The sequence below is a fragment of the Aythya ferina genome (assembly GCF_964211825.1).
Source record: "Aythya ferina genome assembly, chromosome: 2".
In the NCBI taxonomy this organism is placed as follows: Eukaryota; Metazoa; Chordata; class Aves; order Anseriformes; family Anatidae; genus Aythya; species Aythya ferina.
In genome coordinates this window covers 126,379,473-126,402,800 of record NC_140297.1, presented here as the reverse complement: position 1 = coordinate 126,402,800, position 23,328 = coordinate 126,379,473, and the positions used below count along the sequence as shown (strand labels likewise).

The window sequence follows — 23,328 nt, the reverse complement described above, 5'->3', positions numbered from 1 at the left end:
CAGTTGTTTCCTTTGAGAGTGTACAGCAGTAACACAGAGAAATTTTGTAGACACGCCAGGTATGAGACTTCTCTAAAACCATATTGCTATGCCTTTACCTAGAGTCTACAAGTAGTAGATGGCCCTGAGTTGCTACTGTATCTGCAAAAATTTGAAAGAAATAAGTAATTAAGAAATGGTGAAGAAAAGTGTCCATGTTGCAGCCTGTCCTGCACGTTGTGGAGGGAGGTTGTGTGCCGCAGAGCAGCACCCGACTCTCCTTCACCTGTTTCTTCACTAACCAGGAAGGAAAAACTCATTCATCTTTCTCCACTCTCTGTTTTTGGCAGAAATATTGCTGACCCTGAGGGCGCTGTGGTTGCTCCTTTCTTCAGCTGACCGGGCGTACGGCCCTGACCCCTTCCCGGTTGGAAGAGCTGCATCTGTTTGTCATGACCCAGCGAAGCCGCCATCTTCTTGGCTCCCCACTGCCGGTGGGCCGCAGCCCTGCCTCGCCGTGGGGCCTTGGGCGGTCGTCGCCAGAGGAGCAGCCTCTTTCTTCTTCGACAGTCTGAAGCTAGCATACAGACACTCGCTCAGTCTGTTCACTGCATTCACCTTAGTGCAACTTAGATCTCTCCTGCGAAGTAAATGTTGACAGGCAATTTTCATAAACCATGTCAGATTGAATGTATTTAAATGTATGTATTTAAGGAAAAAAAGAAAAAAAAAAACAACCATGCTCTTGTTCTGTTTCTGTTTAGTTCTAGACCTTGGTTTTTGGCTTTGTTTTCCCTGGCTTACTACTCAGTCTGGTGCAAAGGATTCATTTCCGTCTGAAAACTGGTGTTTTAGACTAAGGCCTGCATTTTGGGGCGACAAGTATGCGTGAGGAGGGTTTAGAAGCGGCGTCTGGTACACGTAGACCTCTAACGAGCCCGTTCCACTCCGGCAAGTCAGAGAAGATGAACCGATGTAGAAAACTACACAGACCAATTTTGAATGGGATTAACGTTGTAAAAGAGATGAGAACTATCCCCTGAGAGGATAGTTTCCCTGTTTATAAGGGGTGCTTTGGTAGGTGGTTTTGTTTTTTGTTTTTCTTTTGGTAACATTTGTAATGCAAAGTCATGAATCCAAAAAAAAAAAAAATCAAGTTTGTTACATTCTTATTTAATTTAATTCCTAACAGTCAGTTAATCCTGTTTTTTATCTGACTCTCCTTCTGTCATCTTCCTCTTTGTTCTAACAGAATAAAAAAATGCGTTACCCCTTTACTTCCCTAGGTGTGTTTCCAGCAAACTGGACATCAAGTTATGGTTGCTGAACAGCAATGTTCAATGATAATGCATGTACTGATTATGGTAGTGGCAGAATTGGTGCATAATATCAAAGAGCTAAAGATACCTGCTTTAAGGCATGATAATTACTGGTTCCCATCCCGTTAGCTGGGAGAATAACGATTCATGTAATACCAATAGCAGATATCACTACAGACTTCACCACTATCGTGTGTTTCTGATTATTTTAAAGCAGTGTGGACTATAAGGATGTTTTGTAAGGTACATAAAATCCAGTTTATATGTAAACAAGCAATAATTTAAGTTGAAAACTTAAGTGTTTTACTTGTATAATTTTTGTGAGATATACATGTTGTGAAGTTGATTCCAAATGAGGTACTTCAGTATTAAATTAGATATCTTCTTAGCCGTGTGTGTCTCCTGGAAAAGTGTTTTGTAAAGAATCACAATGCCTTGATTAGACCTAATTTGTAGGCTTGAGACTTCTCATTTTCTAAACCTTGTGATTCTGCTCATAATGTCATTTATCTAACATATATTATATGCAGCCACTGTAGGAACCAATTCTTGATTTTTGTATGTTTATATTCTTTCGTAACAAGTCTTAGAAAAACTAACTGTTACTAAGCAGGCCACTGTTAGGGTGCGTTTTTTTTCTTGCCCACTGTGGTTGGAATAATCTTTTACTAAGTAGACATCAGTTTCTGAGGACTTGAAATATTAAGAAATTGATGTTTTTGACCTCTGTTTTCTTTCCTCTAACCCCTAATTCAGAAACTTTCTAACCTGAACACAAATTTTTTGATGTCATGTAAAATGCAATGCATTTTATAATGTCTCATCAGCCATGCCTTTGGGGAGTGTAAGGTTTGTTCTGTTGCCATTTAATTTGTTTTGTTTTTCAGGTGGGAGTGAAAATACCAATTATTCTATATTAAGGCTGGGGGAAATACGATAAAGGTGGTATGAAATATGTTGTTTCTATGAAAGGCATCTGTTTCCTTGATGAAAGTCAAGGAAATGCCTGGTGCTGTTGGTTTCTAAGGAGGGCAGAGCCATGATTCTGGGGAAACAACACTTCTCAGCGATCACTGTTTTGCTATTGAACTTGGAAAGACTATTTAGTCAGCTGAGCCATCCTTTTATGTGCTGATGGAAAACAACAACAAAAAGCTATCAGCCCAGGGCTCCACAGCCTCATTATTACAGTGACATTTGCATTAAACTTATATATCTGACAAAAAAAAAATTATATAAGAAATGTATAAATTTGAAGGAATTAACTTCATGCAACGCAAATTGTAAATGAGTTTTAAAATAGTTCTGTTTGTATAATTTCCTTTTTCTGTTCTTGACCATAACCTCTTCAAATAGATTATTCTTTTTCACAGTGGACAAGTCTAAATTTGTCCTGGTTCATGACAGACCTGCAAACCCTTATCATCCACAGTGATTATGATATTCCATCATCCATTGCCATTTTGGAAGAAAGGAGATTGTACCTATCACTTTGGCTCAGTTTAGGTTCATTGTGACTTCAGTTGTCGTCTGACTAATGAAAAAGAAATGTGAGTGAAGGAATCTTCTGATCATATTGATCACTATAGAAACAAAAAGCCAAATCAATTCCCTTCATTATCAGTATTTTTCATCCTGTATACAGTAAATTTGTCGGAGAAAGTACTCGGATTATGTTTAACAGAACAAGTAATCAGTGTTCGACTTACATTACTAAATGTGAAAGGCGCATAATGTGAAAAATAAGCATATATACATGGTCATATGACCTGGTTAAGTGTTCATGTAATGTGGTAAGTTGAAAAAGTGAAGTGAGCTGTTTTGCTACAATGAATTAATTTGTACTCAATCTTTAAAATATTGTCCCACACCGGTATCCTTTTGGGCCTGTATTAATTAAAAGCAATGTTTTTGCAGTTTATACAATACATTTTTTAATCTTTGTTTAAAAAATGAAATTCATATGGGCTTAACAGATGAAATGGGTGGCACAGCTCCACTTGCAGAACCCAAAGATACACAATCAGTTTTGAAATGCAACTTAAGCCATTAATTGTTGGTGTGAATTTAAAAGTTTTCTAGTATTTGTATGGTAGTATGCTGCCTAAGAGCAAAAGCATTCTCTGCACAAAAGAAAATTTACTGTAGTGGCTTTGATTTTAATTAGAATTTTCTCCCTGGTGTTTCTTTGTAGACTAAAACAAAATCTTTTAAGTTTCTTACTACAGGTAAAAGCTATGTGCAAGAACCTCAAAATGCTAAAATCTAGCATAATGCCTTAGATCTGTTTTTAAGTCTTGTATATTCCTACATAGCTGTCTGATGTATTATATTTGTATAGTGAATTGTGTACAATTTTGGAATAAGTGCATCATCACTTAATCTTTATGTTGTTCAGTAGAGATGATGGACACGTTTCTTCAAACATTTACTGTCATTTAATTTTTCCCTTTATGTCATTTGTGGGTTTTATTTGTACAGTTCATCATGAAGTTGCATCTGAGATGTGTGTATATGAAAAGATTATACAAGGGTAAAATTAAGCAATATATAAACTATGGTTCTTCAGGAGAAAGCTTACAGTGTTTCAGGTTGTGATTTATTTTCAAAATGGAGTTGACTCTGAACATCACTTTGTTCACCTGCATTGATGTTTGTATTTCTAGTGTGAGCAGTTTATGCAAAGGTAGATATATTCAGAGAAATTTTAAATACATTTATGCAAGTTAATATTGCTTTGCTGATGCTATTTGCTTATTTGATGTTAAATAATGCTATTGTAAATAAAGAATTCTGTTGTTATTGCATCATTTAATAAATTTTAATGCCTTCGGGTTTTACATGGCTTTAGAGATTTCAACGTGTTTCTGTTGTGTCTTCTTTTATTCATATAAGTGTGTAGGAAGTAATGCAGAAGTACTAGAAGATGGATGAACCTGCTGTTTTTAAAAAGACAGGAAGCTTTCTCTATTTAATGTTATATATTCCAACTAGTTGTAAGTCAGAAACCTTTTTTAATAGTTCTATATTTGTTGAAAATGTTTATCATGTAGCTAAATGTGAAAACAGTTCATGATGAGTACTTTTTTTTTATATCACAGCACTAAGTGGGTGTCTTTCATGATGGTTTCAGCCAAGGCTAATCTTGAATGACACAAAGCAGGACTGAGTATTGGTAAGAGCTAGTTCCCCTTGTTCTGCCACATGGTTTATTTAAGACAGATGGAAACGTATGGTTGGTTGTTTTAAAAAGTATTAAAGCAGCTATAGGAATGGCTGTTTACAAAAGTTATCTGCTGTTCTCTAGGAAATGACTGAGACAAGCTATTTACGTTAAAAAATGTAGAAACTTTTTTTTTTATTTTCAAGACCTCCAAATACAGTCATCCTTTCACCATTCTACCAAAATAACGGCCTATCCTGCAATTCTCTTGGCTTGGCTTCAGCAAAATGATGGTGATCTTTGGACATGACAAACATATTGACACACTAAGGAAAGAGGATGTTTCTTCCCAAAGTAAAATTAGAAACAAGTGCTAGAGAAAACACTTGTAAATAGGAAGAAGAAAAATGTTTCCTATTAGAACTTTGCCTTTGCAAAGATAGGCATGATTTAACCCTATGATTTATTGATTTTTATAATTTATTAACATTAAAAAGAAATGAGGATTTTGACAAAACTTATAGCTACAATTCCTGGCATCATATTAAATGTATAGTGAGCTAACAAGAACCTCATAAATTACTCTATCCTGGCATAACAACAAAAGAGAGAAGTGACATTGCCTTTTCCTTATCTAGATGAACTGTATGATTCTTGCATCTCATCCTGCGCTACCTGGCAGGACCACAGGCTACTCCCTGACAAATCTGCTTGGTGCTGCTCAGAAAGGTATGGGACAATTTGAAGTCCTACTGGAGCTTTGTCCAAGGGCTGTCTGCAGGATCCTGTGGTGTGTGTGGACTGCTGGATACCAGCTTCTGATAAAAGTCGGTCCAGAGACCAACTGCTGGCTAAAAGAGGGAAGAGTTATCACAATTTGATGAAGTCGTTATGGTAGAGCTAGGACAGGGAAAGGTCAGGGTTGGAATTATGGTATGAATGAACCTGTATGAATGGTGGTCCTTGGGACAGACTGTTGGGGCATCTGTCAGCTGCCCACTGCCAAGGGCAACCAAGGGCAATGGCAGTGTGAGCTCTTGGTATGCCTGACCCCATGTTTCCTCTTTTTGATTCCCACGTAAGCCTCCTCTTTTAGCTCCTTTGTCAATGTTAATGACTGCAGCCTCAACCAGCATGATGGACTGCTCATGACCCTTCGTGTGTCTTCTCTCCTTCCCTTTGTTTTCTGGTTATGGGTAGTCACCTTGGGAGTGGGGAAAAAAAAAAAATAGTCGATTACTTTGAGGAGAATAAGTCTTGTTCCTTTGTCATGAATACACCTTAGGTTCGTACTCCCTCACTGAGGGTCCCAGTGGTGTAGACTCCCTTAGACTTGTCTTTGCTGCCCCCGAAGGAATAAAAATGGGCACTGTGCAATCAAAGGAAGTTGCCCTACCCTCAAAGGGTAGAGTATTATATATAGATGCAGTACTCTAAAATCTCAAAGTATTTAAATAATTTAAATTTCTGGACAAAAAAAAAAAAATGGCCCTTCTAAACAATTCACTCTAAAAAAGTACCTTTAATCTCTATGAACTAAAGTACTTCAGGAATGCCTCTGAGTCCAGAGGAGATATAGGGAACCCCAATTTCAGTGGGATGTATTTTTTGCTTTATATGAACAGGTCTTCAAAAGAAAAATGGAATTCCAAACCAGAATTTTGAGAGAGTTTCAAGAAAAAAAAATGGAAAGGTCAAGTAAACCATCTTAAGAGAAGGTTACAAAAACACTTGGCAGTGACTGAAACAGACTATCTTGCCTTCTGCCTGAAACCTTGCAATTGTACATTGGAGTATGACTGAAACACGGAGTGTCTGTGGAATGAGTGTGAGTGCTGTATGTTTTGTGCACTGAGCTGCACCAGCATCCCTCTACCAGGACAGAGACCACATGGCATGACGTTGGGCTCCAGTGGCTGGGCAGGAGGGGTCCTGGGCCAGATCTGCTAGAGGAAGTGGCCACTCCTAACAGCTTCGAGGTTTTGTAGCCAGCAGGAGTTAGTCAAGTTGTGAGTATTCCTGAAATTATATGTACATAGTCTATACATGATGGACGACTGGTTCTTTGCTCGTGTGATGAGTTTATAACCAAACCATAACTTCATACAGAACGTGCTTTAGATTTGTGACCCAACCACCACCGACTGAGATATTTAAAGATGAAGAAGGTAAGGTCAATCAATTGGAATAGGGAGAGCCCCTAACTGAGAGTAGGGTTGGCTACTCAGGGTCTGTGGATTTCTCCACGGGCAATATCCTGAGAAGGCAGTAAAGAAGAAGCAGGGACACTCTACCATTGCTCAGAAAGCCTCTCCCTTAGTTTCAGACTAAGGTTTACTTCATCACTGCATATAATTACCCAGGAGGCAGGGAGCACCTGCAGTGAACCTGGCTGAAGTAATTTACTCAGCTCCCTGCAAATTACAGGAAAAAAAATGTTTTCCTTCCAATCTCTTCCAAAAAAAAAAAAAATTTTGCTTGGGGACCACAGCAAAAAGAGTAACAGATATACCTGCTTTCATCATCTGGCCATTCAGTGGCCTGTAAAAGCAACAGAGAGATGATTGAAAGTATACAACAGAATTGACTTGCTCTACATTTTTCTTCTGTGTGTATTTTTCAGATGTTTGTCTGTTCTTAGCATTATTTTGGAGTGGGATGAGGGCAAGGACTTTAGAGAAGTCACCAAGCTAGAGACTGCATCATTAAAATGCTGCTATATCTGAAGATGCAGCTAATACTGGAGACCGAAAGTTAAAGCACTTTAATTTAGGATTTGTATAACTTACATACATTTTTAATTAATTGGATTATATTATTGGACTATAGCTTGACCAGAAGGAGGCTCATTTTATTTATTTATTTATTTATTTATTGGTCAGGGATTAAGGTGCAATAGATAGAAGCCTGCAAGTAAAGTACTGCTCTAGTTCGTGAATCTTCATATCATTAGGATACCCTTTCAACAACCACCAACTTGTGGGTCTCAATTTATAGGGAATTGAGCTGTAATGCAACTACATGGACAGAGAAAGATGTAAATCAAATATAAAACCAACTACACAGTTTACATAAGGCAGCTGGAGGGAAAAAAAAAAATTAATTGGTGGGGTTGGTTACCAAACATTGGAGGGTGGTTTAGAAATATTTTAAGCCAATAGTAAAAAGGGGTGTTATTTTCTTAATAATTAAGGTAGTTGTCTATGTAATAGTAAAATTGCTTTTGTGCTGTTTAAAACTAAGCTTTAAGAAATTAGAAACTGGAATTGAAAGAATAACTGTCAGTGAAGTAAAGCAAATGCCCTTAGAATTGGAGTTAGAGAAGGGACACAGTGAAGAGATCAGGAGGCCTGCTATGATTAATTAATTATTGCTCAGTTACTGAAGCCAGTAAAGAATTACTAAAGCATGTCAAAATCATCATCAAGTAAAAACACAAGGGGCAAGAGTGGATGAAGGAATAGCTGTGATCTGTGTTCAGTCAGGCAGCTAGGGTCCTTCTGCCACATCCTTGAATTAAAAATTAATGGTGAGGCAGAAGGTCTCAAATGTGGAAGTCAAGAAACACTGTCTAAAGTCTTGATCTGTCCAGGGCATCTTGTCTGCAGCCTCACCCGGTCTCCTGAAGCAATAGCCATCGTGAAACCCCAAAGGTGAATTAGTTCTTGCGCTGAAGAAAGCAGAATTCAGACTGGCCTCAAGTGGCTGCCTGACCATATCCATGTAGCAGGTACCCACAACTCACACCCTGCTAGCTGTCTTTGCTGTAGCAACACCAAGTGTATACAAACCCTGCATGCACTTTGCAGTTCACATCAGCAGAGGCTGTCACTTTGCTGCTCTGTGTCCTCTCCTGTAACTACAGTGATACGCTACTGCTGCTCTGACCTGATCTAAATTGCAGTTCCCATTATTCCACATCAGAAGGCATCATGATAAACACATCCCTGCAGTATCCCTCTCTTGCCTCTTTGCCTCCAGGAGCAGAAATGAGCAGCCTTTTCCACCTGCAGAAAGCCATAGCTAGCATAGCTAGTGGTCTAAATCACAGATGACTCGAGGTGTTCTTTCTGGCACGTAGCCCAGTGAAGCAGGAGAGTAGGTGAGATAAGAAATAGGTGATATAGCATCAAGCCACTTTCACGTTGCAGTGGTTGTTGGTGTAAGCACTGGGGCACAGGGAGCCCACTGGTACCAAGCTGGGCACTAGGGGCTGCTGCAGAACTGCAGGTGGGTGGCTTCTGGGATGCTGTGGCATTTGGAAGGTTGGGGATCTGCTTGCAAGTGTAACCTGTGTGGGAGGCACAGCATGCCTTGGGTTAGAAGGGACCTTAAATATCATCTAATTATTTCAACCCCTTTGCCATGGGCAGGGAAACCTCCCACCAGACCAGGCTGCCCAAAGCCCCATCTAGCCTGGCCTTGAACATCTCCAGGGATGGGGCATCCACAGCTTCTCTGGGTAACTTGTGCCAGTGCCTCACCACTCTCTGAGTGAATAATTTCTTCCTAATGTCTAATCTAAATCTATTTTCTTGTAGCTTTAAGCCATTCCCCCTTGTCCTATCATTATCTACCCGAATAAAGAGTCCCTCTCTTTAAGTATTGAAAGGCCATAATGAATTCTCCCCAGAGCCTTCTCTTCTCCAGGCTGAACATCCCCAGCTCTCTCAGCCTTTCTTCATAGGAGAGGTGTTACAGCCTTCTGATCATCTTTATAGTCCTCCTCTGGACCCACTCTAACAGCCCCATATCCTTCTTGTGCTGGGGGCCCCAGACCTGGATGCAGCACTCCAGATAGGGCCTCACAAGAGCAGAGCAGAGGGGGACAATCACCTCCCGCACCCTGCTGGCCACCCCTCTGTTGATGCAGTTGGCCTTCTGGGCTGCAAGCACACACTGCTGGCTCACATTAAGCCTTTTGTCCACCAGAACCCCCCAAGTCCTTCTCTGCAGGGCTTTTCTCAATGATTTATTCTCCCAGTCTGTGCTCATGTCTGGGATTACCCTGAGCCAGGTGTAGCACCCTGCACTTGGACTTGTGCAAAAGAGCTTGTGTCCTTGTCTGGGGAGCAGAGAGGGGAATAAGAGTGCTGGGGATGCCATTTTATATAACGAATTCTTGATCAGTCCCAGGAAATCACTTCTGTATTAGGCCACTTACGCTGAGTGCTGTGCAGGCAAGCCTGCAGGGCTGTCCCTTGGTACTTGTCTTTACTACACATCCCTGCATCAGCATGGAAAAGGAATACTTCTCACATCTTTAAGCAGAGGGAGGCAGAAAGCCTGCTGATAATACTTTCTGGACCACACCAGTCCCAAATGAAAACCTGTGCAGCACTTTAGTAACCAAAAAGACGCCACAGACACACATGGGTTGCAGGTCACTGCTGTTGACTCTTATGCGTGGGTGAAGGCAGGAGGCTGAAGGGAGCTGCAGGCTCTGGGTGGGTGGCTCTGGCATGGGGGGCACCCGTGAGGTGCTTCTGAGCCAGGTGCTAAGGGCCAGCAGCCATGGGAGCTGTTCCCAGCAGGGCACAATATGCCCCAGCCTCATGGTTGTGCATTTACCCTCTTTGGGAAAGGAAGTCACCAGCAATTAACTGCAAAATAGCCCTAACGTTGGTGCAAACCCTTCCCTTCTATGCTCTGTGTCTACAAAAAGAAATAGAAATATTTTAATTTCTCTCTGGGCAGGCCTACAAGAGCAGAAATTGGGGGGGGGGGGGGGGGGAGGGGGGGAAAGTTCAACTGATAATGAGAATTTAAAGTTTTCATATTTTGTTTGTCTTTATTTCTATGAATCTTTGGTGCAAGCAAACTCCCTTCTTCCCCTCCAAGCCCATTTTCTTCCCATGCTGTGACATCTGGGTACAAGGGAGGCAGGGGAGTCCAGAATACCTGACAGCACTTTGTTTCTAAAGGAAATCAAACTTTTTCTCTGCTATCAGAGCTCACAGGCTTCATCCTGTAAACCTGATTAAATATGGCACTTCTTTTATACCACTGGTGCTGCATCAATAAAAACAGGATAAATTGCCTGCCCAAAACTACATCGTAAAGCAACACAGCATCAGTTCTGCCTTACAAATAGAGCTCTGGAACAACAGAGAGAAAGTAGAAAAGACGGACAACAAAAAAAATCAGGCTGAGAGACTATCTCAAGTAAGCTTCAGGAGGCTGCATTCTTACCTCTTCCCTAAGCCTAGCATGCGTATTGGCTGCCCCTGGTGTATTTGGTTACTTTTGTCTTGCAAAATGGAAAGTTAGGATGGGGAATGTGATTGTAGGTGGGAGAATTAGCCCCATGCATTTAATGCAAAGCACAGCAGTGTTCAGGCTCACGTTCAGGGACAAAGCTGGGCTGGGCTGACTGCGGAAAGGGACTTGGGAGCTGGATGGAGCAGTGCTGGGTCTCCTCAGCTGGGCTGTGTGGTTGTGTTTGCTTGCTTAGTGCTTATGTGCTAAGGGAAAAATTAAGGGGCGCTTCAAAACCAACAGTTTTGGTAGGTAGGAATCGTTGTTTTTGGTAGGTAGGAACTACAGTGCCCACAATCCTGTTCTCTGGATGCCCTCATTCCCGTGGGCAGTTGGTTATTCTTTCTCAAACTCTATTTCAGAGCATCTCACCCAGACAAGAAATTAGGACTTAGAGGATGGCTTCACCTTCTGTTAGCACAGTCAGTGACTGCTACGGTCTCTGTGTCAGTGGCTGCTTCAGGTGATTCCTGATCTATCCCTTCTTTGGGATGAAGGCAGTGTTTTACACGGGAATGCATAGTTATGGGGTGTTTTTATTAATTAATTAGTTTATTTATTTATTTTTGCACACTGTAACCACTCAAACGGCATTTAAACGTGCTGTTTTGCTCTGAGCCAGACCTGTGGCTGCAAGCCCCCCCCCCCCCCCCCGAGCTCTGCAGCACACCCCACGCAGCATCCCCCAGGCTGGACGTGGTGAGGACCTTCCCGGGGTGGGAGGGGACCCGTTTTCGGAGGTGTTTCCTGACCTCCCACACCAAACCCACTCCTCCACGCCCCAACCCACTCCGCTGGGGCTGCAGGGCCGGGAGGGAACCGAGGGGGCTTTTTTGGGCTGCACCAAGGCCAGCATCGCCCCCACCGTGTCCGACAGCTCTATCTCGGAGGGGCGACGGGCCCGGCAGCCCGGGGTCCCCCCCCTCTGCCCCTTGCGCCCCCGCCCGTAGCAGCGGCGGCTCCTCCCCGGGTTGGGGGCGCCCGTCGGGGCAGCCTCCCCCGCCCACCCCCGGGGCTCCGCGACCCCCGGGGCGGGCCGCCCCCCACCCTCCCGCCCTCCCTCCCCTGCCCGGGCCCATATAGCCGCGGGGGGCCGGCGGCTGCCAGCCCCCTCGCCCCGACGGCGCCGGGCGGCGGCTCCCTCGCCTCCATCCCGCTCCCGGCCCTGCCCCGCAGCACCCAGGGGGCTCCCCCTGAACCCACCCCACCCCGGCAGCCGCAGCCCCTCCGGCATGGCGCTGTCCCTGGCCGGCGAGCCTGGCCCCACGACGGCCGGAGACCCGCTGGGGATGAGCCCCGCCGGGCTGGCCGCCTACTACCCACCTTTTCTGCCCCCCGCGCAGTACTTCGAGGCCACCCCCGACTTTTTGGAGCCCCTCAAGCCGCTGGGCAGGCTGCTCCCCTCCTCGCCGCCCTTACCCCCCTTCAGCATCCCCGCTTTCCTCAGCCAGCCGGCCGCGCTGCCCTGCGAGCCCATCCCCGGCCTTTCCCTACCCCCCTACGCCAAACCTCCGCCCCCTTCGGTCCCCTCTGTCCCTTCGGACGGGTCCCCCTCGGGGCCGGGCACCCCTCGCCGGGCAGCCCGGCCGCCGGGGGGCGGCGAGGCGACGGGGCAGAGCCGCAGCTACTGCTTCACCGAGGAGGAGCTGAATGCCGTGCTGTACGGGGCGCTCCGCAGCAGCCAGCTGGCCGGCAGCCTGCACGCCATCTCGGGGCTCAGGGTGCCCCCCGGCAGCCCGGGTAAGGGTGGCCCCCCCCCTGGGCGGCGGGGACCGCCCGTCCCTCGGTGGGGAGGGGATGGGGGTCGGGGGGCAGCCGCTGAAGAAGAAGGGGTCCCTCTGCTCTCCGCAGGTGCTGCCCACTCCTCGTCGGCCCCGCCGCCGCCCGACAGGGACTCGCTGCAGCTGCCCGAAGGTAGGGGAAGCCCCCCCCCCGAGCCCCTCGCTGAGCCGCGGCTCAGCCCCTCTCAGCCCGGCCTGTCCCGTCCCGTCCCCCCCCGCAGGGTTGGCGGTGCTGAGGGTGGCCTACGGGGACCTCGCCCACCTCGGAGTCTTCTGCACGGACCCCATCCCCAAAGGAGTTCGCTTCGGCCCTTTCCAAGGCAAAGTGGTCAACACCACCGAGATCAAGACCTACGACGACAACTCGCTGATGTGGGAGGTAGAGCCGGGGAGGGTTGGGGGGTTCCCCCTGTGCCTAGAGCCTCGTCCCTGGCTGGGTGGTGGGGTCAGAGCATGCAGGACGCCCCTTGGCAGCTGATCCGCTTCTTCTCTGCCCTGCAGATCTTCGAGTACGGGCAGCTGAGCCACTTCATAGACGGCAAGGGCGCCTCTGGCAACTGGATGTCCCTGGTGAACTGCGCCAGGTTCCCCGAGGAGCAGAACTTGACGGCGATCCAGTGCCAGGGGCAGATCTTCTACGAGAGCTGCAAGGAAATCTCTCCCAAGGAGGAGCTCCTGGTGTGGTACGGAGACTGCTACGTGCAGTTCCTGGGCATCCCCATCAGCCTGAAGGGCATGCCGGAGGGGATGAGACCCCCGCCGCACCCCGAAGGTGAGCCGGGAGCAGCCCTTCAAGGGGCACAGCCCTTTATTCCGATGGACCGTGTCTGGCCACCATTGGACCCCTGTTAGGGGAGGTAAAGGACCTCTGGCATCTCCTTTTTGTTGTTGTTTTTTGTTTTGTTTTGTTTTTTTTCACCTGCCTCTTGCTCTGAACACCTCTCCAGCCCCGTGCTGGTGGGGCAAACCACCGACCCGGGGATGCTGTGGGGCGGCAGTGCTGGTCCCTCGCAGCCTCCAGCATCCCAAAACAGCAGCTTCCCCAGCACCAGCGAGCCTGGGGCTTTACACCCACTGCTGCTGCCCGCTCGGAGCAAAAGGCAGGCAGGCACCCCTTTCTACCCCAGCAGCTTGCTCACGGTTTGTTTCCCCTGGGAGCAAAAAGTGTGTATGTGGCGATTGTAAAACATCTGGTGCTTTTTGGGGAGCGGCAAAGAGCGAGGGGCTGAGCTTCCCTTGGTGCCCCAGCAGCCCTGCTTTTGAGGGGGACAGTATTTTTGGAGGACAGGGTCTCTTTCGGCTATTCCTGTTTGGGTCCTCTTTTAATCCTACGATTGTGCACTCTTAACTTGATGACATTTCAACGCGATTAACACTGCTGGTAAATGGCGGGGTGAAGTCGTTCCGATCTGATAATGCTGCTATTGCTTGTAAAAGAAATGCCAAATGTACTTATTCGGGGAGAAATGTCCTTGCAATGTGCAGAAAGTGTGACGCTCTTCTAAGCAAAACTTAGGTTTGAAAAAAGATTTGTGCAAATACAGCAAAACTGGAGCCGGGTGGGAGGATGGTGGGGCACCCAGCAGAGAAAGGGAGAGACATTTGGCACATTGGCATGGAAAAGGGCATGGACATTTCTATAGCTGTTTTCTTAGGTTCCTGGTCCTGATAGCTGGTAGATCCCTGTTTTTTGGTTTGTTTTTGTTTGCTTTTTTTAAGGTTTAAGTTACTTTGCTACCTTTAATTAAAGGCAGAGAAGGATGTGTTAAACGATTGAAAAATTTCCTGCATTGTTCCTAAATTCGGCGGTTAAGAACAATTCAAAATACAAAAGAAAACCAAATAAACACGGTTCTGTTTGATAGCATTTTGAAACCGACAGAGAAGGTGGGCAGATTTATTATTCTTTTGGGGATGGGAAGCGCAATGGGATGGTGGACAGTATCGCTAAGCACCTGGCAATGTTTCCCCGCGGAGGCAGCTGTTTACGTGCAGAAATCTGCATTGCTTTTCCGTATAATCTTCTTTCTGCTTAGGGAGACAAGGATGAAGTCGTGTCTTTGCTGAAGTCAGTAGGTAAACAAAATAATTTCACAGGGCTCGGGGCTCTTGTTTGCTCCCTTCCGTTAGAAAGGAAATAGATGGGCAAGGGTAGCGTTGAGTTTGCTTGAGACGCAACTTGCATTTTGTTAATTATAATGTTAAAAGCGTTCTGGCAGTATTACCCTTCTGGGCACTTTCAGTTGTCAGTCGGGCACCAGCTCTGAAAAGGCAGCAGATTAGAAATTCATCCCCTTTGCTGCGGTGTAACGAGGCACTGGCACTCTCCCTTCAGACGCCGGGGAGAGCTTCAAGTGTGAGCGGTGCGGGAAGGTCTTCGCCTACAAGTACTACCGGGACAAGCACCTCAAGTACACCCGCTGTGTGGACCAGGGGGACAGGAAATTTCCTTGCCACCTTTGTAGCCGATCCTTTGAAAAAAGGGACAGGCTGAGGATCCATATTCTCCACGTTCACGAGAAGCACAGACCTCACAAGGTGAGCCTGCTCCCGGCTGTCTGCAGCTCCCAGCTCTGCTGGGGTGAATAATTAAGGAGCTTTTTTGGCCGAGGTAAGACACTTCTTTTCTCCCACTCTTGGCAGTTCTGCCTATGAAGGACAGAGGCTGTTGGACACAGCAGGAGTTAAAAGTTTCACGCTCACTGTGGAACAGATTTTCAATTGACAGAAGCAAGTCCGTACTGAAATACTTGCCTCAGCCCCTCCAAACAACTCTCTGTAGCACTGGTTTCCTCCAGGAGCACTGGGAAGGGAAAACTAGGCTTTCCTAGAGGCTTGGGAAGGGCAAGTCACAGTGCTTGAAATGACACAGTTAAATTAGTCTTGAAAACCTTCCAAATACCTATTTTATAGAACATCTTGGAATAAAGTGGATTTTTCAGGAAAAGTTTTTACAACTAAACTAGCAATATTCAATAATAAACTAGCAATGTCAGAATATGGTATTGATTTAGTAGCAGGTTTAAAATATGTTTCTATTCAATTTTAGGTATAATGATTATAGAAAATGTGATATTTGAAATACCATATATTTTTTCCTTTCCCTTCCCATAGGAAAGAACTATTTTAGAACAGCAGGAAGACAAACTTGTTCTGAATAGATATTGCATTTAAATGGGAACAGAGCAACTTAAAAAGCAGGGATTGAAACTGTCAGTTAAAAATTTCCTTTAAGACTGGCCATCATAGTTTATTTTCACCCTAAGAATGATTATGTCTTTCAAAATAATTTTAAGAGGAAATTATTTATGGTTTCATACAAATTCCACTAGAGTCCATGTAAGTCTCTCAGTCGGTTTCAGCATCCTCAGAACTGGGCTTTATTCTGCTCCTGGCAGTACCCGACAGAGGCAGCAGCAGCTCATCCCATCACAAGTGCTGTTTGTTTTACTGCTCTAAGGAGAGACACTTCTGAAAGATCAGGCTGGAGGCTAAGTGCTGCCACTGACCTGCCATTCCTCAACGATTATTCTAAGGGGTCCCCTTAAAGCATCTTCTGGGAAGTAGTTTGTCTATCTTACTTGTTGAGTTTAAAAAAAAAAAAAAGGCAACCGAAGATTTAATTACATTTTTAAGATAAATGGGAACATTACAGACATTTTGGGGTTTTAATTACTGATGTGTAGTATGTTGATGTTCTGAAGTAAGACAATTTTTGATGGAGCACTTTTAACGATATACAGAAGAAAAGCTTTGAAATTTTGCATGATTTCTCCTCTTTAAAAGAATCCTTCTTAAAAATATGTTAATTCTGACTACATTTCAGATTTGATCCTTAAATTACTTATAAGCTTGTATGTAAATATATGTAGCAAAATATACAGACATATCCCCTATAGCTAACAGTTCCTTACAGCTGTGCTGTTGTGTGCTTCCTTTTAATTCTCTCACTTGTTTTTCAGTGCTCAGTATGCGGGAAGAGCTTCTCTCAGTCCTCCAGCCTGAACAAGCACATGAGGGTTCACTCCGGGGAGCGCCCCTACAAATGCGTCTACTGCAACAAGGTCAGGCAACTCCCCAGTTCACCCTGGGTCCCAGCCTGTCCCTCTGCCTGTCCTCTGCTGCACTCAGCAGCACGCCGGGTGGTGTCTCTTGTCATGCTTCATCATCTTTTTCTATCTAAGAAGTCAGGAAATGCCTTCTCTTTCGGTTGATATTCACGTGAGGGGGTGCATATTTAGGCGCAGTTGTGAGTTGTGGTGAGAGGAAGGGATGAAGTGAGAGGGTTGTGTCAGATGGAAATGGTCTCCAGTTGCATCAGGGGAGGCTTAGATTGGACATCAGGAAGAATTTCTTAATGGAATGAGTGGTTAGGCATTGGGACAGGCTGCCCAGGGAACTGGTGGTCACCACCCCTGAAGGCATTTAAGAGGCTTGCAGTCATGGCACTAAGGGACATGATTTAGCAGTGGACTTGGTAGTGCTACATTGATGGATGGACTTGATCATCTTACAGGTCTTTTCCAACTAAAATGATTCTATGAAAGTCCCAATTCTGGAATCATGTTCTTTATACAAAAATGTTTTTAATTCATGCAAATGGCTGGGACTGAAGAAACAGGATCAGGTCTCTGTGCTTCTGCTTTTCCATCTGATGCAGAATTTGTTAATTCCCAGCTTGGAGAGCTGCTGCAAGGTTAAAGTCTAGGAATGCTTAAGAGAATTTCAGTTTCCATCCTAGGCACTCAGCTGGTAACCTATTACACTTTTTCATCAGTTAGTTTTTGATCTTACTGACATTGCTTCTGCAGTGTGGATGGCAGGTTTGGCCCAAGAGCTAGATCTTCACAATATGACTTTGTGCGTGCTTACCTTGATGTAACAGGGCAATTTATGGAAACAGTACTGCAGCAGGGTACAGAGGCTTCATTTCAAAAAGAAAGTGAGCAAAGCCATATGGGTTTGATTAAAAATTTGTTGATCTGCTTCTGCTCACACCAGGGATGATTCAGGTGATCCTGAGCAGACAGTAGACATGCATGCTGATTTTGGATGGTTGATGGGATGGCTCTGGGTGCTATGTGCTGCCCTGGTGTCAATGCTATGCAGAAGCACTCTTAAGTGTGTAGCAAGGTGCTACCAATTTTGTAGAGAGAAATGGCTTGTTTATGGCAACACTAACACATAGCTGAAGTGTCTTATAGTAAGGAACCTTAGAAGTTTCTTTTCTTTCTTTTTTTCTTTCTTTTTTTTTTTTTTTTTTTTTTTTTTAATTGATTAAAAAAAATCCTAGACAGACTGAACAGTCCTAGGCAAAGTTTAGGATGAAGTATCATCCTTTAACGATCTGATCACAGGAACAGATGTGAGAGTTTTACAGGTCGCCGTGTGACCAGATCCCTCTGGGACATGTGGTACCTGAGATGTGTTGCTCTTTATTATGAAAATTTGTGATGGTTCAACCACATAATGGCACTAAAGAGGCTCTATGGGTGACAGCTTGACCTACCTGCCTACAACACCAGTTCACAGCATTTCAGCTTACAGCGTAGCATTTTTTTCTCATGTTGCTGGTAGTAGCAGGAGTAACAGTCAGTGATTTTGTGTGGTCTGCAAAGAGTAAAGGGCTTGAAAATGCCTCTATTGGGGGAAAAAAAAAAAAAAAGAAAAGAAAAATCTTTTGATTATTTTGCAACATATATCTGCTAAAGTCTTAGGGATTGGATTTTCTCCACAAATGCATAAATTTTTGAAGGGGATAAAGTCAAATGAGAGGGAAAAAATGGGCTGGAGATGAAAGCACAAGAAAATGGATTCTGGATCACATGTGAATTCTGGCAGCTGAATTCTAAGCAGTATATGTGAACATGAAAGGGTTTAACTTTGAAAATAAACACTAAAGGGAAAAATGCATTATCTTTTCCCTGCACAAAGGAACTGCAAAGCTAATTAGGACAGTATTGACTTGACTTCTCATCCTTCAACATGTAGAAGATATTTACTGGTGTCTGTGGTGAGAAATCTTTCTCTGAACTTCATCTAACTCCATGGACTCAACTATATCTGTATAGCTGGATGTGATAGCTGTTACTTGTTCCTTGCTGCTGGGAGCTTCTTTTTCTTTTTCTCTTTCTTTTTCTTTTTCTTTTTCTTTTTCTTTTTCTTTTTCTTTTTCTTTTTCTTTTTCTTTTTCTTTTTCTTTTCCTTTTCCTTTTCCTTTTCCTTTTCCTTTTCCTTTTCCTTTTCCTTTTCCTTTTCCTTTTCCTTTTCCTTTTCCTTTTCCTTTTCCTTTTCCTTTTCCTTTTCCTTTTCCTTTTCCTTTTCCTTTTCCTTTTCCTTTTCTTTTTCTTTTTCTTTTTCTTTTTCTTTTTCTTTTTCTTTTTCTTTTTCTTTTTCTTTTTCTTATGATGTCAGCTATCTGAGGACTTCTTTTCAGGCTTTGCAGTGCTTCTGACGGGCTCTGGGTTACCTGAAAATGTGAAGTAGGTATGAGAAAATAGAGCCCTCTAAATTTCTCCTGCTTTCCTACCCCACCCTACTGTGTTTCAGGCATTCACAGCCTCCAGCATCCTGCGCACGCACATCCGCCAGCACTCTGGAGAGAAGCCCTTCAAGTGCAAGCACTGCGGCAAAGCCTTTGCCTCACACGCCGCCCACGACAGCCACATGCGGCGCACGCACAGCAGGGACAAGGGTTGTACTTGCTCGCTGTGCGGCCAGCACTTCCCCGAGCAGGAGGATTACCACTTCCACATGAAGAGTCACTCTGCTCATTAGTCAAAGGTGGACAGGTCCTGGACCAGCTTCGTGTGTGTATTTGTGTATGTGCATGTGTGTTGGGTGTGTGGACACCGCAGGAGGTGACTGCCATTTACCCTCGCAGTGTGGGTCCCAAGCTCCTTTCTAAACACAGGGCACTGGCTTATTTCAGCTGGGGTGAACTCCGACATGCACTAACCCTTTCTCCCCTTCCTCTCTTCCTGCGCTCTCATTTTCACAGCCAGGAGTGAATGTCACCCCCCACAAGCCTTTCGTGTGTGAATATCACTGTGATGGATGTTACCATACCTCTAATGCACCAATCTATGGACTGCCTGCTGCTGTCCACGCCAAAGCTTGTTTAGGGGATTTTTTTAGCAAGCGTGTTTACCAAAGCCAATTTAGCCAATTTGTTTTGTTTCAGCACATAAACAAGTGTAGGGCCTATTTCCCCATATTGTGGAAGTTCCTTAATGACTCCCTAATTAAATGCAAATGTGGTAGGAGCAGCGCAGGGATATTTAGATCTGTTTGGCCACAGGGACAGGTGAGCTGACCACAGGGAACTCTAGGACAGTGACATTGCTCTGGGGGTAGTGATACCACTCCAGGACAGTGACACCAACTCTTCCTCAGCCTGTCCTGGCTGCAGCAGCAATATGGGGAAGACCAAACCTGAAGCTGTTCCCAAGCACCAGTGAGCTCCTAAGCGGGTCACTAGCATTCCAGTAGTCTCAGAGAGACTTTGCGCTGGGCTCAGCACAGGCCAGGTGTAAACATGATCCCATCCATGGGCTCTTCTGTCCAAGTCTCAAGGCACAAAGGTTTTTAAACCAACTCTGTGGTACCTCCACTTGGGAACTAGGAAAACTTTTCCCTCATCTTAAATTTAAGGCATGATATGTCTGATGGACAGTCCCAGGACTTCTAAACTCCAAAAGCTCTCTGCATGTGAAATTTCTTCTCCAGACCATGGGATTGTCTTCTCCTTTGTGAGAAGGCTGAAAGGCTTCACCCTCCTTTTTCTCACTGACAAGGCAATATGCAAGCAGGTTAGAAGTGATTTGTGTGGGCTTTCTATTGATTTCTTTTTCATAAAAGGGAAGTCTTTGCTTATGAAAATGGCATTTGCTTTCTATTTAAAAACTACTCATTTAGCTATGGATAAATATTTAGCCTGAACCTTTAACCAGCCTAAAACTGGTTTTCTTTTACACTGACTTGGAGACTTGGAATTGTTATTGCAAGTTAGGCATCCTGTCCTTTCATACCAACAAACTGACCCAGATGAAGCAATCTTGGTACATATTAAAATGGATAAAAAATAATAATAATAATAATAATTTCAGTGTAAAATCTTAGGTGATTAGACTCCAATTTTGGTGAAATATTTCCTTAATCTTTAAGAGTCTTTAACCACGTGTCTTTCCCTGGCAATGTGAAAGCTCACATGAAGGTCTGTGCTGATGGACCAGCATGCATAGGGAGTGTCATGACTGGTGCAGGGGCCTCTGTCTGTCACTGCATGACTAGTGTGATGGGCAGGGGTCTGCATCTGTGAGGGGCTCCTTTGTGAGTGGGAGTGTTTTGTTGCATCCAGGAGGAGTAATAGAAGCCCTTGCTGGAGCTGATTCATTAATGCAGATGGTTTGATGTCATTGGGATGACAAAGTTCTCTTTTAATATCCTAAATCAGCTAGGATTAATGATGCCATGGAGCATAAGTACAGAAGATAAAAATGTATTTTGTGCTTAACTACTTTAATATCTCCTTAAATACAGTATAGAACTGGAAAAATGTTACTTGCACATTTAATTATATCTTGCAGATACTGTATAAATATATATATTGATTTGCACTAATTTTTACATGGTTTATTGTAAAGTTTTTTTGTCAAGTTTCTTTGTCCTCGTTATTTTCATGGTGTAAATATAAAAAAAAAAAAATACAGAGAACCACTTACTTGTAAGCAAAATATCAAGACCCAGCACTAGGCAACATATGAATAAGCAGCAAGTATAGCTAGGGGACCTGAATCTTAATTACAGCTGCATGCCTACAAGGAGGTGTTTTTTTCCCATGCATACAGAACCCCAGCCAACAGAAAAGTGAATTCTGTGTGTGAAGCCGTTGCTGGTTCAGACCCATAAATAATCCTGGATTTGGTGAAATCATCGACTGCTTAATCATCAGCTTGCTTGTAATGAGGCAAGTTATGACTAGGAATGAGTTAGGAATGCCATGACATGCAGTTAGCTTCACATATAGGTAATCTTGTTGTTTCTTGTGAATGAGGGTTATTTACTGAAGTGGTGCATCTTCTGTAGTGCGTTTAGCTGTGTGCATTTTCTTCTGCATAAAGAAGCCCCAAATATCTCATCCTAAAATATTAGGACTCTTCTACAGTATTGTGTTATGAGTTGTCTGTAAAGGAGCATGAGAAAGTTTTCACTTGTACTTGTGGCTGAACGTACTGGTTGTCTTGCACATTAAACTTATATGTGTGAATGTTTTATTCTAATTGTTGAGGCTATTACGTTGAGATTCACAGAAAGGATGAAAATAAATTATTTCACAGAATCATGGAATCATTTGAGGCTATGGTATACATGAATGGGGTGCAAACTGTTTTCTGCTTAGTGCATTAGAGTTGTATATTTGAGGTTCTAACAAATAGATAAAGGGTGTTTCCCATGTTATTTGTAAGTCATTACTGCATCAAACTGCCTCTCACTGGGAATTAACAGTCCTCCCTGCTGGGTAGCAGCTGACTGCTTAAGGAGCCAAACACAGCCAGTGGCTTGATGGATCGGGCCATAAGTGCCCTCATAGCTGATGAGCACTGAGGCCATTCACTTTTGGACCGAGTTCACTCCCACTTGGAAGTGATGTGACGAATCTAGATGGAGCAACAAAAAAAAAAAAAAGCATTTAACTACCCCACGTCATCCTGATCTGAATAGAGAGCCCCAGCTGCGTCTGCTGCTCCCCTCAGGTGGCACAGGGCTGGGGATAGCGGGGGTGCACTTGTTCAGCACTCTTCACAGCCCTGTGGGGAAGCATCAAACAGGGGGATCGAAGGTGTATTCTGCAAGGAAAACACAGTGACTGTCAGTGCAAACACACTTATGTTCTTGCCAGACAGGGTTTAAGAGATCAGATTTAGATTAGGGGATGCCTCTGTACATGCATCCAGTTGGCATCCCATGAGTTGGTGTTTTCCTCCCCAGGGATTTCAGCAATAGAAACACATTTAATTGCACCTTCGGTAGTAACGCTGCCAGCAGCCTGGTGAATGAACAGCCTTGGCTGGCTCAGGCAGGATTTCAGATATTTATACCCTTGCACAAGAAAGAGGAGGCAGAAAGGAGGGGATGTGTGTATGCCTGCGCACAGTGTGCTTTTTGCCTGGCAGCTGCCCAGGATGGATGCAGCACACAGCTGCTTGCATAGGGTTGGTTTGAAGAAGGGAGCACACCCTGAGCCAAGGCAAAGGAGAGCAGGAGCTGTGTCTGATACTGCACCCTGCCTCCTCTTTCTAATGGCTATGATTAAAAATGGTCTCGCCAAGGGGAGCAGCAAGCGAGTCATTGGGGTGAATCAGACACGAGCTGGTTCTAAGTGCTTTGCATTAACTTTCGGGGTCTTTTAAATGTTAAACAGAAAGTGTTCTAAATAGAAACCAGGGGATGAGGGCAATCTCGCCTATTTTGTTGGGCTGGTGGGAGAGAGATGAGCGTGTGTGAGGATAACTCCTGAAAAGCCGCCCGGTGAATGACAATAGTGGGACCAAAACAAAAAGGTGGTCCCACAGCTCAGGCTGGCAAGTGCAAAGGAACAAAGGCCTGTCCAGTGACATCTGCTGCCCCCAGCACCTCCCCAGTGTTCAAACACCTCAGCCCCATCCCCCTGCCCCTCTCCTGCTGCCCCTCCAAGGAAGCTGGGAAGAGGGAGGTGGTTACCCACCCGGGGCAGGCAAGAAGCAGCCAGCAGCTCAGTGCATTGACAAGAATGGCAGAAGCAAATAGCAGTTAGTCCATTAAATGAGGGAGATCATTCACTAGGGAA

At 44.6% G+C, this 23,328-nt stretch overlaps 2 protein-coding genes across 8 annotated transcripts in view; both read left to right on the top strand.

The window, feature by feature from the left end:
- The window catches only part of NCOA2 (nuclear receptor coactivator 2), a 197,351-nt gene extending 193,207 nt beyond the window's left edge, over positions 1 to 4,144 (top strand). For all 7 annotated transcript variants that reach the window (XM_084507649.1, XM_084507643.1, XM_084507646.1 and 4 more), the window contains one exon: positions 330 to 4,144. In XM_084507649.1, coding sequence (XP_084363775.1) covers positions 330 to 341 — 12 coding nt within the window. In that variant the 3' untranslated portion in view covers positions 342 to 4,144. The remainder of the gene's footprint in view (positions 1 to 329) is intronic.
- A 7,807-nt stretch (positions 4,145 to 11,951) lies between these two features.
- On the top strand, positions 11,952 to 21,848 carry PRDM14 (PR/SET domain 14; the record flags this gene model as incomplete). The annotated part of the gene is made up of 7 exons (XM_084510860.1): positions 11,952 to 12,459; positions 12,571 to 12,633; positions 12,722 to 12,879; positions 13,002 to 13,272; positions 14,836 to 15,038; positions 16,463 to 16,564; positions 19,050 to 21,848. The coding sequence occupies 7 exons, from the start codon at positions 11,952 to 11,954 to the stop codon at positions 19,275 to 19,277; spliced, it is 1,533 nt and encodes a 510-aa protein (XP_084366986.1). The 3' UTR covers positions 19,278 to 21,848.
- Positions 21,849 to 23,328: the final 1,480 nt, after the last annotated feature.